Raw genomic sequence first — 19,484 nt, 5'->3', positions numbered from 1 at the left:
CACCATTCATATAGAGGAAAGAACATATAAAGTCCACACAGACAGCATCAGAGAAGAGAATCTAAATCTAAGATTGTAAAACAATACATTTTTATTTAAAAAAGAAAAATGAAATAGAAATCTTTTGGTAGAGTGGACCTAATATGACTCAGACGCCATTTCTGAATAAATACAGAGCTGTAAGGTGCTCAAAACAATTAAACAACAGCAATTTATTTTAGTAAAGAACATTCTATGTATGCTGTGTTAAGGGGATCATAATAATAAGTGTATTTAAAATGTTTGAGAACTGAATACCTTGAAAATCTAGAAACTGCTAGATTGGAAAAGGAGTTTTCATTAAGACAATCATATAAATGCTCTTTCATTTTACACACATCAGCTACAAATCCTGGGGCTAGAAGCTGAAAATGTAATTATTTTAATTTCATTTCTACCAACGGGTAATTTTTAAATTCTATTTCAAATGTACCAGTGCAACAAATGAAGAACAAATACATTTCAGATAGTCACTGTTTATTCAGTCATTGCTGACATTTTTTTCCATTATTTTTAGATGCTTATTTACATTTGGAAATATTAGTCTGTGTTACTTGTCTTCAGTCTGACACAAGACCTATAAATAGTCCTTCAGTCAACCATACAGAGAGATGGAAATCAAACAGCATGCATTTCTGGGAAAGACTGCCATCTGCTGACAAAACTGCTGAAGTAAGACACATTGTTGGATTACGATTACCATATGGCATGAGCTTACAAATACAGACATTTACTGCTGTTCTCAGTGGAAACTGAAAAAACTGTTTCATAATACTTTTCATGGTTTACAGTTATGCCTATATATCCAATAATAGCCAAATAAGAAAATGTAAACATTTTACTTCACTATAAAAGGCACTAGAGAGTTTCTTCAGCCAGAAAGAGTTATTATGCTAAATTATACATATGATACCTGTCCTAAAGCATTTTGCATACACATTCATTTAGGACACTGACACTAAGAATTGTGTTTCCACTTTGTCTCTAAAACACATGCTCATAAAACTGAACAGCTAAATCATTTAACAAGACAGAGCTCCATACATGTCCTGAATGAATATCGCACTTTGTGCATGTACAGAAATCAATGAAGTAGCTTTTCATGGATAAATGCCAGAAGACTTAGAACCTGAGCCTCCAGTTCCAGGTCTTGTCCATCATTGGTGATGACCCAATCAAAATTTACACCATCATCTAACCCGCACTCTGACTGAGCATCATCAACTCCTGCGAAATAGAGAATTAAACAAATGTAGAAAAGAAAATCAGAAAATCAAAGCCATTGTTTATATCATCCTGGCACAATTAATTTTCATGTTATCTTTCAGACATAACATTTCTATAGTTGCTAAATAATAAGATCATCTTGATTGCACAACCCAATCAATATTACTTTCAAAAGCCTGAATGATTTCTGTTTGGAGGTATTCAATGGGCTGAACTGTGTCAATACCTTCTGTGAACTGCCATCCCCTTTGTCTCCTAGTTTTCTCAGATGCCACAACACGTACAATGACCGTCTGTTCCTCATAGTGGCTTCGGAACCAGTCAATATCACTCTTGCGCCTAGCATCACTGACAATCTGTAAATGGGAGGTCATTGCTGTGTTAGACAAATCACCTGCATAAAAAAATGACAGCCGTGTTACATTTTAACCAAATATCACTTGTAGTTTCACCTTTCAAAATCAACATAACTTTAAAAACTAGCACCAAAGAAATGGCAATTGATCTGATAAGAGTGGATCAATTGTTTTGTACTTGTCTAATAAAATATACTTTTATAAATTATGTAGTGGAAAACTTTGTTCTTATTTAAAATTTTTTTATTGTAGCCATACTAATCCACAGCACCAAAAGCAAATGGAAGTGCATGAAGATTCAAAACCTTATACTATTTAGTTAAGGTAAGTAGGACATGGTCAGAGGAAAAGTGACCTACTACAGTACTGTGGGTTATATACACATGGAATACCTAATCTAGCACTGCAATCAAAACCTTAAACACTAAGCAATTCTTAACATATTTGTAAACTTTATAAAGTTTATAATTAAAGTTCAGGTTTACCATCCCAAATATCGCATATCAGCAGCTTACCCATACTGGCTGGGATACACCTTGGACTATCGGACGACAAAAGTATCCAGGATCAGCAGTTCGTCTCTCCTCTCCCCATCGGATCATATCTGCACGATATCTTTCTTTGTACTCAGTTGCATCCAGTAGTCTGTCATAGTCCAGTTCATGTTGCTGTTGGAAATACATAAAATAGTGGCATGCATGATGCTTCAACAATATTCTATTCATTATATCTCAGACATTTATACCTAATGAGCAATAAACAGGCTTTGAGCTGCAAAATGCTTATACCAAATGATAGACATATACCAAAAATAAATAAACTCCACAAGAAAATTCTGGAAATATCATTAACTGACACAGGTTATTTAACTTAATGTAGCAGTTTGCTCGTTATGTCCTTGTTGTGGTGTGAAATTTTGCATACAAGTTGGTAAATATTTTGTATGTCTTTATTTGTAACTTATAACACTAATGTCTTATCACTGATAAGAACAGCAATGGCTTGATGGTTAATTCTTTGTAACTTTACAACAGGGTTGGAGGAAGTGCCTAAAACAAGTTTGGCAAGTGTTTATTTGCAGGACTCTCTCAAACAACCAATGCAGATAAGCCAATCTCCCAACCTGGAAAGCTTTAGCTCAACACATGGTTTTGGGGGTATTGTGAAGGTATTCTGTGCCCCATTGGTCTGAAATATGGCTGTTTGGAATTGGCTTGTATCAGAAGCTTTTAAGTACCATGACGCCCTCCCGGTTATAGGATGTGGACAGAGAATTTATAAATTTGGTTGCTTTACCCCTCCCTAGCTCTCTCTCTCTAACAAACATCTGATGAAGGAGCATCTCACACACCATGAACTGAAAAGGACAACACAATGAAGAGCACAGCTCGGCAGCCATATTGAGACAGGCATGTGACCTGTTCTGAAGAAAGCTGACCAAAAATGATGCTTTAACTAGAGACATTTAAAGTAACTACAAGTCTGTGTGCCGACTGAAACTACACATTAGCATTTATCAGGTTGTAAGGTTGCCAATATTCAAATGTACTTTGCTTATTGTTATTATTTATGAATATTATCAATAATACATTATTTAAAGTGTAACTTAGCTCCTGCTTGGCTTTTACTTCACCTAATTGCCTGAGGTTATAAATTTAGAAGGTGAATGTGGGGATATGTTATATGGTACAATACTTGATAAACAGTGATAGGCCTGAGATATATGAGGCATTCTGACAAAGGCTACATACGTATCAATAATACAAAAGGGGAAAGTAGAGTAATATGTTACACTCTCAAGACAAAGCAGTCCTTCCACTGTACAGTAACCAGTGTGGTGATGATCTGTGCTGGGAAAGTAACACCAGCTAGTTTGATGAAAAATTGTCTGGATAAACTAACCAGGAATACCAGTTATATTATACAACTGAACTTGGGTTTAGTGGAGGAAGTCAGAGAAGAAAGGATTTCAGCAAAATCAGAAACCATTACTATTAAGTTTTCCCATGATCTCCATTAAACATTGCCCTGGAGCAACTTTAGCACACCATGGTGGCGTACATAGCTAAGTGGTTCAGGGGCTCCATTTTGCCTGCAACCATCAAACTGTATACTGCCTCCTCCCATAGTGCCCATCTCCTCCCTTGCCAGTTATAATATACACACTGGCACAGTGACAATATTTTTTTACTATGACAAATATTATTTGATCTGTACAGTTCCAGGTCTTCCACTTACAGTAAGTAATAGTTTGCACTTCATTTTTACCTGGATTCTTTCATTTTCTGTGCTGCTGAAAAACTCCCTCCAGGAATGAATCAAGTTACTATATGTCCCTCTGTCTACCTGTCCTAAATCAGTCAGCTTCAATTAGTTGAACCATAAAATGAGAAATTGTCATAATACTTTAAAGCTCTCTTGTTAATTCAGACTTTACTTTGGAAAGACAAGAATTTTGTGCACCAAAAGATTCTTATTTAATTTTGTTCTTCAATAAAGCTTAGCATAACATTTTACAACCAAGGGGAAGAAAAACAAAAGAAGGCAGGCATGTGTGAGACTTTGATTCTTCATCATTTGCAAATGAAACTAATATACTACAAACCGGATTGCAAAAAAGTTGGGACACTAAACAAATTCTGAATAAAAACTGAATGCAATGATGTGGAGATGGCAAATGTCAATATTTTATTTGTAATAGAACGTAGATGACAGATCAAACGTTTAATCCGAGTAAATGTATCATTTTAAAGGAAAAATATGTTGATTCAAAATTTCACGGTGTCAACAAATCCCAAAAAAGTTGGGACAAGTAGCATTAAGAGGCTGGAAAAAGTTAATTTGAGCATAACGAAGAGCTGGAAGACCAATAAACACTAATTAGGTCAATTGGCAACATGATTGGGTATAAAAAGAGCTTCTCAGAGTGGCAGTGTCTCTCAGAAGCCAAGATGGGTAGAGGATCACCAATTCCCACAATGTTGCGCAGAAAGATAGTGGAGCAATATCAGAAAGGTGTTACCCAGTGAAAAATTGCAAAGACTTTGCATCTATCATCATCAACTGTGCATAACATCATCCGAAGATTTAGAGAATCTGGAAAAATCTCTGTGCGTAAGGGTCAAGGCCGTAAAACCATACTGGATGCCTGTGATCTCCGGGCCCTTAAACGACACAGGAATGCTACTGTAAAGGAAATCACAGAATGGGCTCAGGAATACTTCCAGGAACCATTGTCAGTGAACACAATCCACCGTGCCATCCGCCGTTGCCAGCTGAAACTCTACAGTGCAAAGAAGAAGCCATTTCTAAGCAAGATCCACAAGCTCAGGCGTTGTCACTGTGCCAGGGATAATTTAAAATGGAGTATGGCAAAATGGAAGACTGTTCTGTGGTCAGACGAGTCACGATTCGAAGTTCTTTTTGGAAATCTGGGACACCATGTCATCCGGACCAAAGAGGACAAGGACAACCCAAGTTGTTATCAACGCTCAGTTCAGAAGCCTGCAACTCTGATGGTATGGGGTTGCATGAGTGCGTGTGGCATGGGCAGCTTGCATGTCTGGAAAGGCACCATCAATGCAGAAAAATATATTCAGGTTCTAGAACACCATATGCTCCCATCCAGACGTCATATCTTTCAGGGAAGACCCTGCATTTTTCAACAAGATAATGCCAGACCACATTCTGCATCAATCACAACATCATGGCTTCGTAGGAGAAGGATCCGGGTACTGAAATGGCCAGTCTGCAGTCCAGATCTTTCACCTATAGAGAACATTTGGCGCATCATAAAGAGGAAGGTGCGACAAAGAAGGCCCAAGACGATTGAACAGTTAGAGGCCTGTATTAGACAAGAATGGGAGAGCATTCCTATTTCTAAACTTGAGAAACTGGTCTCCTCGGTCCCCAGACGTCTGTTGAGTGTTGTAAGAAGAAGGGGAGATGCCACACAGTGTGAAAATGGCCTTGTCCCAACTTTTTTGGGATTTGTTGACACCATGAAATTCTGAATCAACATATTTTTCCCTTAAAATGATACATTTTCTCAGTTTAAAATATTGTTCCGTTATTTATGTTCTATTCTGAATAAAATATTAGAAGTTGGCACCTCCACATCATTGCATTCAGTTTTTATTCATGATTTGTATAGCGTCCCAACTATTTTGGAATCCGGTTTGTACAGGATATATATAATTTGAGTCTGTGACAGCCGGTGTAAATTATTGAATTATTGCTACTAGTAAAAATTACTTTTTTTATTCTGTCAGTCACATTCACGTGGTACAACGAACTTGCCTCTCCCTCTGTGAGTTGATGTCATTTATCTCCATTCTTTTTACAAAAACAGCAATGACCACAGTTGGTGCTATGGTTGATGCTTGGTAGAACTATTTGTTGTACTAGCAATCATTGCTATGATGCCCCATGACCGCTATCAGACAATTGTGTGGCATTAGCGCCTTGAAAACAAAGACACCCTTGCAGAATGTGTGAAAAACGACAGATTTGTTGTGATCTTGGATATCTGGCAACATTTTCTTGAAAACTGTGTTTTGAGTTACAACCCAGGGCAACATATTACTGTTGATGAGCAACTGTTTCCAACCAAGGTCTGTTTTCCTTTCTTGCAATACATCTCAACCAAGCCTGACAAATTTGGCATAAAGTTTTGGACTGCGCAGATTGGGAAACAAAGAACATGTGCAATGTCACTCCTTATTTAGGAAAACATCCCACTGGAGAAAGACTTTCTGAGACTGTGGTGATAAAGTTTATAGAGTAGGTCATAAAGTTTATGGAGTCATTTCTAGACAAAAGCAGAACCGTGACAACAGTCAAATTCTTCACATCACTTTTGCTGGCTAATCGACTACTGCACCACAACACAACTCTGCTTGGCACCATAAATAAAGTGGGATGGGAACTTCATCCTGCAGCTAAAGTCACTTTAGTACACCAACAATTCTCCACGCTAGTGTTTTTATCTGGCAGTGCCATGCTGAAGTGTATGTGCCCAAAAAGAAGAAGTCTCTGCATTCTCAGTACCATGCACCATAACATGGAGATTGGACAAGATCGAAAAAAAATTTTCAAATGAAACTCATGTTCAACTGACATAGTGTTTTCAATTACTGCTGATTTCATTCATAGATGTGTGTGTGCATACATGAGAGAGGCAGAGACAGATCTCATGTCATTCAACTGGTTACTATATTATAAAATAAACATCTTTCACAAAGGGATAACTAAAAAAGTGGGCTTTTATTCAAAAATAAAACTGAATAACAAAAAAAAAAAAAATTCAAGTGTCAAGAAACCATGAAGACATAATTCACCAGCGTTTGTGAGTCTGCTTATATCCCTTCAGCAATATCTTTTACATTTAGCAGAAATGTACACGAGGCTCAAATCAAATGTATATTAACAACTACTATCCCAGATGCTAACGTGGAGCAACCCGCGTTTAGCACAGTTAGAGCGGACAGAGACACAAATACCAGCAGTAAGAAGAAAGGGGGGAGTCACTCTCTATGTCAATACAAAGTGGTGCAACTCTTGACATGTAAACGTTAAAATCTCCACTTGCTGCAGGGACATCGAACTGTTGACCGTAAGTCTGCGTCCCTATTACTTGCCAAGAGAGTTTGGATACGTGATTGTTGTTATTGTTTACATACCCCCTCGAGCGAACGTGGAGACAGCGAGTGACGTCATCCATTCCGCAGTTGCTAAGTTACAAACGCAGCACCCTGAGGCGCTTGTGATAATTGCTGGAGACTTCCCAGTATGTGGAATGTAACAAATCAAATGTATGTTTTTATTGTATGATATAAACAATAAGAGAAGCTCACTACTCAAAATGGTAAATTTGGGAAGCAGCGGATATCAAAACCGTAACCTCTTAATTGAAAGGCAGCAGTTCTTAGCATTGCACCACACAAGCTGTTGTATTAACCACCTACCGTAACCTGCTTTCTTTTTTCTTCGTTTATATCTATACTGATAAAAGGCAAAGCCCTCACTCACTCACTCACTCACTCACTCACTCACTCACTCACTCACTCACTCATCACTAATTCTCAAACTTCCCGTGTAGGTAGAAGGCTGAAATTTGGCAGGTTCATTCCTTACAGCTTCCTTACAAAAGTTGGGCAGGTTTTATATCGAAATTCTACGCGTAATGGTCATAACTGGAAGCTGTTTTTCTCCATTTACTGTAATGGAGATGATCTTGAACGCCGTGGGGCGGAGTTTCGTGTGACATCATCACGCCTTCCACGTAATCACGCAGTACATAGAAAACCAGGAAGACATGCATTATATAATTGAGAAGGCAGCGAAACAATAAGAAGCGAAGCGAAAGTGACATATACAACCATATTCATGAGTTCTGCTACTGAAACAAAGCACGATGTAAACCTACACTTTAAATTAAGTTCATAGACAGGCTGCGCTGGCTTGTAATTTAGTGCCTGCCCATATAAGGCCGTCCGTCAGCGCAATCCAATAGCAAACTCCCACTAAATATTCACGGGTGAAGGACTGTGCTTATGGAGAGGAAGATGAGATGGTCAGGGTGGTGTTTGACACAAACTCAGCGAAACTGCGAGAGAAAGGACTAAGGTAACATTAAATACAGCCATGGACATAGCACGAGATGGCACCAGCACAGCTGGGAACCTTCGATGCATGTACACCGAGCTCTCACGGAACTGACGAGTGCACAGATAAAAGCAACAGTTCCAAAGAGCGCTGAACAAAAACCGATTTACACAATTGAAAAGGCAGCAAAAAATATGAAGCGCCTGATACAAGCATATTCATAAATCCAGCTACTGCGGAAACAAAGCACACGGTGGAAAAAGTCAATGTCCCGCTAAAGGAAGACAGTGTAAAAAACCCGTGCATGCAGTGTGTCAGGTCTCAGATAAAGAAGAAGACGAGCTGTTTATTGATGCAGTAAGAAACGAATCGATGAATGAAACCTGTCATCTTTACAACGATTGACAAACACGGAATGTAACTTGAACACAACACATCCTACAAATACGAACCTGATTGAAAGAAATAATGATAATCAAATCCTTGATGACAGCAACACTCAGTAACACTCACAAAACAAATACTGTATATTGACAGTCATGTTACGCTATTTTTAAAATGTTCCCTTTTCTTTTCTAGCTTTTTAACACACTACTCTCGCTATACGCGGGTATATATATATGTATATATATATCCCGATCTACATACTCAATAATGGATACTTTATTCGCCATCAATGATTGTTTTGGTAAAGCCATACTCAGTGTATTCATTAGATGAACGGTAAAAAAGTAAGAGCGAGGGAGGATGACTTATTGAGGCATGCAGGCTGTAGTGCGTCAACTCTATCTGAATTGCGCGATCACATTTGAAAAATATATCTTTTCAAGTTCTATTTAGTCCATATGTGTCAAACTCAAGGGCAGGGGCCACATCCGCCCGCGTAATTATATCCGCCCGAGATCATTTTATATACTGTATTATTGTTATTAATGGCCCGGTATATGAAGCGCTGGTAACACAATAAACTACAGATCCCATAATGCAGCGCTTCAGCTGCCTTGCCAACACTTACCACGCTAATCAAGTCTAGCTTATGATGCTGCAAGTTATTGCGGCTAGCTCACACGATGCTGAAGAGAAAAGTTGATTCTGAAAATAGAGCCTTTAAAACCGATGGGAGGCTGAGTATATGTTTACTGAACCCGTGTGTCTCATTTGTGGAGCTAATGTGGCTGTAATTACAGAATTTAATCTAAGACGGCACTATGAGACAAAACATCAGGGTAACCTGAATGCAATGCAGAAGATACAGAAAGCAGAAGAATTAAATAAGAATCTGACACTTCAGCGGACGCTTTACCCGTGCACAATCACAAAGTGATTTCAAGTGAAGCTGCTTTTATGGGAGACACAAATGCACCAGTGCAACCCTGTTGCCAAGTAATGTTAAACCAAGTCGTCACTACGGTGTTCCCAAATACGCACTTTGCTGATAAACTGAGCGACTGCGCACTGAGTTTGCACGGCGCTTTGGTGACTTTGAAGAACAAAAAGTCCGCCTACATGCGGCTCGAACCTTGTGCATGTTTGGTAGCACATATCTGTGTGAGAAGCTCTTCTCAGTGATAAAGACTAACAAAACAGCACACAGGAGTCGCCTCACTGATGAGCACCTGCAATCCATCCTGAGAATCTCCACAACACAGAACCTCACACCAAACAGAAACGAACCTGTTGCCAAAAAGATGCCAGGCGCCCAGCTCTAAAATGACATATGAGCAAAGACAACTGAATGATTTGATTTGTTATTGCTGAAAGGAACACATTTTATTTATATTTCCAGGTTTTGTTATGCAGCATGTTCATATTTGAATTTGTATAATTTTGACAGGATATATTTTTATGGAGAGCAAAATCTTTTGGGATATTTAAAATCTAAGTTTATTTTTATATAAAATTACATAAGAGTAAAGAAATTTGAATGTTTGTTCTTTTAACGCTTACTTTATTTCTAACTTGTATAATTTAGACAGGATATATTTTATGGAGAGCAAAATATTATAAGTTGTTTAAGGTTTGAGTTGATTTATTCAGGAATAATATTCCTGTCTGTTTTTACCATTCCTACCAAAGATATTTCTGTCGACTAAATAAAAATTCCTTCTATTTAAAATTTAAATAGAACTTGAACAAATACGATAGTTCATAATATCCGCAGACTTGCACGTAAGAGCGGAGTTATCCGTTTTAACAAGCAGCGTATTGCACTGATATGAAATAGCTGTGTGTGTATATATGTAGATATGTATGTATATGTATATATATATATATATATGTGTGTATATATATATATATATATATGTATATATATATATATATATATGTATATATATATATATATGTATATATATATATATATATGTATATATATATATATATATATATATATATATATATATATATATATATATATATATATATATATATATATATATATATATATATATATATATATATATATATATATATATATATATATATATATATATATATATATATATATATATATATATATATATATATATATATATATATATATATATATATATATATATATATATATATATATATATATATATATATATATATATATATATATATATATATATATATATATATATATATATATATATATATATATATATATATATATATATATATATATATATATATATATATATGACAACAACACTCATCACTCACAACAGTGACAAAACAATTACATTGACAATCATGTTACGTTATTTTCAAAATGTTTCCTTTTCTTTTCATTGCTTCTTTAACACACTACTTCCAAGGCTGGGTATTTTGCTAGTTCTTGAATAAAAGTGCACTTGTTTTGTTATACTTCTACCTTTTGTGAAAGTGTTTATTTGATATTTGTATTTCAGGCTATACACATTATACATTTAATGTCTACATTTTGTCAATTATTAGTTAAAAAAAAAAAAAAGAAAAATGCTTGTGTTAAGAACGTTTTTACAGAGATTGTTGATGACACTGAACACACATGAAATGTACATATTCCAAATCACAATGTACTTTTTTACCCTTTAAAAGCTCCAGCACTTCACTCAAAGATAAACACTGAGCACTGACAAACTTCTTTACGAATTGAACTGTGGCGGTGGGCGGGGGGGATGGGATAGCAGGGTGCTTGCTGTTATGGACACATTTACAGGACAAAAGACGCTGGCTTTAAGCTGGGCCAGATTTACAGGTTTTCTCGTAGGCTCCGGTAATTCTAGTGTTAGCACATTTAACACAAGGGGCAACAAAGTGAACTGGCACAGGGCATCTTTAAAGCCAGAAGCAGTTGACAGATTTGTATTTCCTGCACATTCATCACTATTACAGCAACTATCTTCTATCAAAACATCACCAACTAACTGAAAATAGTTGAAAATGAACGTTAACAAATGTAGAGGTCATGTAACCTCTATCCTGGCTCTACTGGACTGACTTACTATTTGACACAGAAAAAGTCATAAAATGCTGCTCTTCATTTACTATACAGTAAACATTACTGTAGAAACCACATCTATGTTGCTTACCTCAGACAAAAAACAAAACTAACTTATGTAAAATCCCCATTACATAACTCCTGTTTTCAATTAATATTCTGTGTCCCTCTCACTGCAGCTCTCTGGAAACATCTACAAGTATGCTTGTTTTGGAGGTCCCAGCAAATGTTAACATTTAAAAATAAGTTAAAGACAAACCCCTCCACTCTTACTAACTAGAACATTTACTCTGCCATCTACTGTTTGACATTAACTTAACAATGCTATAATTTGTTACAATTTCTTAGGATTTAATGGTTATATTTGTTTTCATGGCACATTTTTCTGTTGCTGATGCAAGGTCTTCAATAGGCTCTCTCACTACATGTCCTCAATTCATAATTACATTAACAGCATTTGCACTACAGTTTTAAAATTTATTTCTAATTTTTGACGGTTTCATACTATGTTACAATCTTGTCTGCTGTTCATATGTGGCTTATGACAAGGTAAGGAGACAAATGAGGAAGCTACACACAGGAAAAGCTGCTGAGCCACAAGGAAGTCAGTCCTTGAGTTCTTAAGGCCTGTTCTGACCAGCTTTGTGGTGTCCCCTGTTCAGTCTTTCCCTAAGACTTCAGAAAGTGCCACTGCTGTGGAAAAGATCCTGCATTATTCTTGTTCCAAAGAAGGCAGGTACCCATTCAAGTAATGACTACAGACCAGTGGCACTTATATCTCATATAATAAAGACATTTGAGAGACTATTCCTGGACTATAAGAGTCGTGGTAAACCACCTGGTCACACTGCAGTTTGCCTATTTGACAAAGATTGGAGCGGAGAATGCAGTGATCTATCGGTTTCATTACTATGCACCATAACGTGGAGTACAGGCAAGATTGTGGAAAAAAAAAACATGTTCAAATGACAACTCATTTTCAAATGGCATAGCGTTTCCAAATAGTGACGTTTTCTTGCATTAATGTGTGTGTGAACACAAGAGAGGCTGAGACAGATTCGATCTTATTCAAGTGGTTACTGGAATATAAAATAAATACTTTCTCAAAGTATAACAAAACAAGTGTGCTTTTATTCAAGAATGAAACTGAATAACAAAAAATTCAAACGACAACAAGATACCAAGAAGTCATTCAGCGTTTGTGTGTCTGCTGATATGCCGTCAGCGATATCTTTTACAGGTAGCAAAATGTTAGACTGGCTGTTACAGACTGAAATCAAAGGCTTTTTCTTTTTGGGCACATACACCGTCATCATGGCACTGCCAGATCAAAAACAGCAGCGTGGCGAATTGCTCGCGTACTGAAGTGACTTTAGCTGCAGGTGAAAGTCCCATTTTACTTTATGGTGCCAAGCAGAGTTGCATTGTGCTGCAGTAGTCTATTAGTCAGTGAAAGCGCTGTGAAGAAGATGTCTGTTGTTATGGTCCTGCCTTTGTCCTGCCAGACAGCTGTCATGGGACATCGTACCTTTGGTTGCTGATACAACAAATAGTTCTGAGCAGGCATCAGCCACAGCACTGCTCTTGTGAAAAGAATGGAGATAAATGCCATCAAATCAGAGAGGGAGAGGCAAGTTCGCTGTACCATGTGAACGTCACTGAGAAAATAAAACTGAATAATAAAACAAACGCTAACTTTTACAAGTAGCCAAAATTTACACCGGGAGTTACAGAGTCAAATCAAATGTAGGTTTTTATTATATTATAGTAATAATAATAATAGTAGCTTACTACTCAAAACGCGGAGCGCCTGGTCTCAAACCCGGGACCCTTGGGTTATAAGGTAGCAGTTCTTAACTCTGCACCATTCAAGAACACGTATAAACTCCCTGTTGATTGACATTTGAGCTTGGGTTTTTAACTCATTGACAGCAACATGAAAATCAAATTTTTTTTTTTTTTCTCTTTGGCTATATTCTTGAATAAAAGCACACGTTTATTTGGTATTTGGACTAGAGTCTTCACACATTATACGCTTCACGTCATTATTAGTATAACATGGAAAAAGTTTCTGCTTTAGGTATGTAAGTCAAATGCTTTTTTTTCTTTGGTAATATTCTTGAATAAAACCATACATGTATATTTGATACAGTACTAAATTCTTTACACATTATACAATTCACATCATTAGTACAACATGGAAGAAGTTTCTGCTTTAGGTATGTGTTCAGCATTTCTTGCCTCACATTTCCTTTCATCCTACACTTACCCAGATCTTTGTAGACAAAAAACATACATGAAATGCACATATTCCAAATAACGATATACTGCATTATTTACCCTAAACAACTCCAGGAGCCTCACACGCAGATAAGAAGCCTTGGATTGGACTGGGATAACTTTTTGGCTGAGCTGAGCTCCTTCAAGGTGGGGGATGGGACAGCAGGCTGCTTGTGCCGATCGATGCATTTACAACACAAAAGACGCTGATGGAGAGGTGCGAAAGGACTTAAGTTGGGACGTTTTTTCGTAGGCTTCAGGAATTCTAGTGTTAATGTGGGAAGTGAAATCCTTCACATTTTTTATAACTCTGTGATAGTGCAATTTTGTGCACTGTGGTGTGCTGGGCTTATCATTATTCACTTCTAATGTATCTATTTACTTATTTTTACTAGTTTTAAGTTTTACTCGGCTGGCCTAGCTGTCTTTCTCAGGGGTGGGGGCTGATTTGTTTTCAATCCTATTTTTGTAAACATTTATTTATTTGTATAAAATGTTGTGTGATCTCAATAAAAACAAAAAAGGACAAGTTCAGTTATAAGACACACTCTGGACCCTCTAGGAAGGAGTATCGAAGGACAGTAAAAATAAAGTAAAATAAAATTGAGGGCCATTATGAAGAATACTGCACATCTTTTCTCCGACACATTAACACTGAGTATTTTCAGCAGAAGTGTGTCAAGAAACACTACTGGGACTCATATATACCTACAGTAACATGCCTGCATAAATTCTCACTGTGACAGCCAAGTCAAAACTTTTTGTTCTTTAAAAATGTCTTTATTGTTATTCAAGTGTGTGTTCAGACCAAAGTGAGTGTGTGTGTGTGTGTAAATTTATTTATTTGCTTATCCACCTATTAATGTTGACATTTATATAAACAGCTACTGTAAAAAGCCAAATTTCCTCCTAGGGACAAGTAAAGTTCTACCTATTTGTCTTGCAGAAGCGATCAAATAAAACCTCTTATACCAACATACCTTTGCATACTGTTCTTTCAAAGGGCCTGAGAGCCGAAGGACTGCACAAATACTGGAATCTAGTCTGGTAGGAAAATAGAAGATTTTTAATATGCAGCTACTTTATTGTTTCTTTATTACTATAGCTCCAGCTGCATGAAATTTCATTTGACATAGCTCAAACAAAATATGAATACAAATATGCAACATAAGGGCAATGGAATAATCTTGCATCAACACACCACAAACAAGCTCCAAAAATGTAAATAAAATATATATAAATAAATAAATAAAAAACAATTATTCATGACATTAGCACAAAAGACTGAATTTCATTTAAAACAGCAAATAAGAATTATTATACTGTTAAATTATAATAAGCAGCAAAGTACTGGAGAACTATTAAAAACTGTTCAAATAATACTGAACATCTTTTATACATCAAGCTTAAATTCTAACAATGACTCTTAAATTAAGGAAAATATTGTACATTATAAAGAATACTTGATGCAATTAAAAAACTGATTGTAAAAAAAGGTTGAACAGTGAGAACCCATATACAGCAAATCAGATGTGGATATGTGGTACCAGGCACAGCAATTTTAAAAGTGCCATATAAAACCATATAAAAGCACCTTTGAAACATTTTGCTTAAAAAGTTAAAATGAAACACAGTTTTCATGTATACATTAACAAATGTTAACTTAACACTGCCTATTTTCTTGCATTAAAATGAAGATGGGTTCCACAGCTGTCCATGAAACTGACTGCATTGAATCCTCTCAGATGAAGCATGATTTAAGCAAATTTATGTTATGTAGCATGCCAAGTTTGGGCTGGGTGGTCTTTTCACTTTGGAACACCTGCAAATTTTTTCACATCTTAACAGAATTTTTTTTTTTTTTTTGGTTTGTTTACTAATCCAGTGCTGGATTAACCATATAAGCAAAGTAAGCACATGGTTAGGGCATCAAGGGTAAAGGGGGCACCACAACAATTTTTCATGGCCAAATTTATCATTATGAAAAATGAATAATGCCTTCCTGTACCTCCCTATGCCGTCGGTGTTCGTAGATGGCACCTTTATGTTGAATTTTTGGAATGAGATTTTGAAAAATTTCCACAGAGTAAGCAAAGTTCTACAAAATGAGGATGTGAACTTAAAAACATGTGCAGATCTGTATGTATCATTAGCTGATCAACTGTGTACTTTACAAAATTAATTTGAAAAATATGAAAAAGAAGCAAAGGAAATGTTACCAGATGTCGATTACAAGGCAGCTACAACTCGCAAATGTATCAAAAAGAAGCTATCCAATGATGGAGGTACACCAGAGGTATATCTGAATGCCAGAGATAAATTTCATATCAGCACCTTTTGCATAATTGTTGACAAACTTGAAACTGAGATGAAAAGCAGAGGGGAGATATACACAGAAATAGCTGAGATATTTTCTTTTCTAAGTGATCTACCATATGTCACTTCATCATCTACTAACATTGAAAGGTATTCTAAGTACTGTGAAAAACTGATTGATGCTTACCCAGAGGACTTCGACAGTAATTTCTCAGCTGAACTTCAGCAGTTTCATTTATATGTGAGCCATAAGTTCAGTGCAACAGAAAATGTAAAAACAAGATTCAGTCACGCAGAACTTTATAAAATAATTTAAGAAGACAATATTGAGTGTGCTTTTCCAAATGTAGACATTGCCTTTCTTATATTTTTAACATTAATGGTCAAAAACTGCTCAGCTGAGCACTCATTTTCTCGGTTGAAATATATTAAAAATCCCCTCAGAACAACTATGCATCAAGGCAGGCTGGATGCCTTATCTCTATTATGTATAGAAGCAGATGTGTTATGTAAGATTGATTATGAAGTTCTAATCAAAGAGTTTGCAAGTAGGAGAAAATTATTAAGATAAAAATAAAATGAAGCATACAAAAATAAATATTATTTTCCTTCTTACTATAAGTATGTTTTGTTTAATTTCGAATATTCGATAATAAAATAAAATTTTATTTTCTAGTTTGTTATTGTTTTAATATTTTGAATTACTAGTGTAAGGGGGCACCAAAATTACTTAGTGCTTAAAGCATCTAAGGGTCTTAATCCGGCCCTGCTCCTGGCCATCACTGGCCTCATCTTTAGAGATTTATAATAAGATTATATATCTATGTTTTAAAGTTCGTATGGATTTGTTTTTACCGATTTTCTTTGTCACTTATTCATTATTTTTTTAACTTTCTCTTGAAAACTTGTAAACCACTTTGAGCTACATTCTTTGCATGTAAATGTGGTATAAAAATAAATGTTGAGGACAATTACAATGAATAACTAAATTTACAAAGTACACATGAGATTATGAAGTTCATGTGTGAAGATCATCGCATTTTAAAACATGCGGGAAAATATTTTAAAACCACATAAACAAAACCACAAGCCTATGCACCCTACATCTAAATCTATAGAGGTTTAGAATGTTCATATAATTAGAAGATAATTGAGGACGAAAGGAAAGCTTAATGCTTGCAGTGCGTAAAAAAGTGCTTTGATCAAGTTTCTTTTTTCAAGAACCTATAGAAAAATACATTTTGAAATAAAGTAATAACTAGTAATGTATTTAAAAAGTATACTTTTGTTATTTTTTTCTGTCCATCTGACCATATCATCGGACTGTCATTTACAAAACATTTTTATATTTAAGGACTTTGTTTCTCTTAATAATACATCGCTCTTATACATCTTTTTTTGTACACTATTTGTGCATTATTATTCCTATCTAATTTTAATTTGTCTTTCTGTGCACGTAACTGCTTCTTTGACATTTGGTAAAGCATCCTTTGCATGAAAACGTGCTATATAAATAATTGTTAATTTAACACTTCCCTAAATTTTACTCTTCATAATGTTACGGTAGCAAAATATTCCATTTAAGAGGTATTTTATTATAAGATACATTAACAGTATTTATGTCTGAATACAACATATTACTTTTGCATCCCGTTTAATCCAAGGAACGGAAGTGTCACACAAATCGCATCACGAGTCAGTATATTTAAAAAGAAAATCCTTCGGGACCAATAACAGTTATATTTTTTTCATTAATTCATAGTACAAATTATTGAGCTACTAAGGACTAGTCAAAAACACACCTGTTAAAAAGATATTAATAAGCACGACAAAAATAAACAAAGAAAATGCAAAATGAAAGAATTAAAGGTAATCCCGAAACCTGACAAATATTAGAAAGCCGCTTTTAACCTCACTGAATCTATAAACCCCTACCTGCAGTGAATAAGTTCAGTAATGTAATCCTTTCCTGATTTCCTTTTTCCACAAACAAGCAATATCAACTTCGGAAATCCCATCTCTGCTGCAGCAAAACACACATTGCCGTCAAACCTACCCGCTTCGCATGCGCAAGTATGACACAACGCTCACACCACCGACTGCTGCATACAAAGTATTAGTATGGGTACGTTGTGGAATTTGTAGTGGTTACTGAAAGACAAGTAGCTTCGTTACGGTGTTTTTTTTAATGAAATTTATGAAACAAATATAGGTATTATTTATTTTATGTATATTTTTCAATTTTTAAATTGTGCATGAATTTGCAAAAATAAAGATAAACTCGTACCACCCCTACTCTTAAAATAGACAAGCCCGTTGTATCTGACGAGGATACCACGAGATTTTTTGAATCTTAAAGATTTCTCTGTGTGGTTGGGTCTGTGGGTGTTTTAGTAAATGATATTGTTAAAAAATATGTGATTTCTTAAGTATTTATACGTGGGAAATAAGTATAGTTGAAATACCCGATTTTTACCTTTCAGAAAGGGTACGTTGAGTTTGTTCTTAGTTTATAGTTGGTTGAGTCTTGGGTTTGTAGTATTTGTTTTTAGGTCTTGTTTACATTTTTTTCACTACTAAGTGTATCCAGGTATTTGTCTATATAATTAAAGAAGTAATTTAATGTTTGATCATCAGAATTTGACTCTATTTGGTTTTAGTTGGTCATTAGATACTGTTACCTGAAAACTGAAGAAAAATCGTTGTGAGCGACACGGATGGACACAGTTGTGCTCCTATTGTTATTTTTAAGAGTTTTAAACCATAAATATATACCACCAGCAGCAGATCTGAGTGAAAGCACACCTGGGGCAATAATAATAATTGATTTAGGTAATGAGGCTACTTTAATTTAACAATTCCCAAATTGTATAGTCCAGCTAAGCCCAAAGTCAATGTTATTGGAATGAATAAACAATTGTTATCTCTTGGTTTAACTGGACACAGGCATCCACTCCATGTCTGTTTAATGTGTCATACCTCATGTTTCTGAAAATCTGTGGGCTGCATCACTTGGTAGCAAGCAATCTGGCACAGTTGTAATTCTGTTCCTATTCACTCAAAAAATTGAGCCATTGGGGATGTTTCCTGGCATTACTTAACCTTTTCTAGTTGCACTGATTTAAATTTTTTACATTAGAGTAATCTAGATTAGAACAGGCCAGTCAGCCCAACAAAGCTCGCCAGTCCTGTTC

At 35.7% G+C, this 19,484-nt stretch overlaps 1 protein-coding gene across 1 annotated transcript; it reads right to left on the bottom strand.

Annotated features, from left to right (window-relative positions):
• Positions 1-68: 68 nt before the first annotated feature.
• pmvk (phosphomevalonate kinase) lies at positions 69-18,355 on the bottom strand. The gene is made up of 5 exons (XM_039767838.1): positions 18,226-18,355; positions 14,955-15,018; positions 2,138-2,290; positions 1,493-1,622; positions 69-1,266 (listed from the first exon to the last, which is right to left on the bottom strand). Exons 1-5 carry the CDS (start codon positions 18,306-18,308, stop codon positions 1,124-1,126), a joined length of 573 nt encoding a protein of 190 aa, XP_039623772.1. The 5' UTR covers positions 18,309-18,355; the 3' UTR covers positions 69-1,123.
• Between the last annotated feature and the right edge of the window lie 1,129 nt (positions 18,356-19,484).

The sequence above is a fragment of the Polypterus senegalus genome, chromosome 1 (genome assembly GCF_016835505.1).
Source record: "Polypterus senegalus isolate Bchr_013 chromosome 1, ASM1683550v1, whole genome shotgun sequence".
Lineage (NCBI taxonomy): Eukaryota > Metazoa > Chordata > Cladistia > Polypteriformes > Polypteridae > Polypterus > Polypterus senegalus.
The sequence above is the reverse complement of the archived record's forward strand: the minus strand, read 5'-3'. Positions and strand labels throughout refer to the sequence as shown.

Excerpts from the sequence above, each read along its gene's own strand:
- pmvk (XM_039767838.1), bottom strand. The coding sequence starts at position 18,308 with ATGGGATTTCCGAAGTTGATATTGCTTGTTTGTGGAAAAAGGAAATCA. Across the intron at positions 2,291-14,954 it reads TGAAAGAACAGTATGCAAAG|CAACATGAACTGGACTATGA; the intron begins GTATGTTGGTAT and ends TATTTCCAACAG. Across the intron at positions 1,623-2,137 it reads GTGTATCCCAGCCAGTATGG|ATTGTCAGTGATGCTAGGCG; the intron begins GTAAGCTGCTGA and ends TCCCATTTACAG.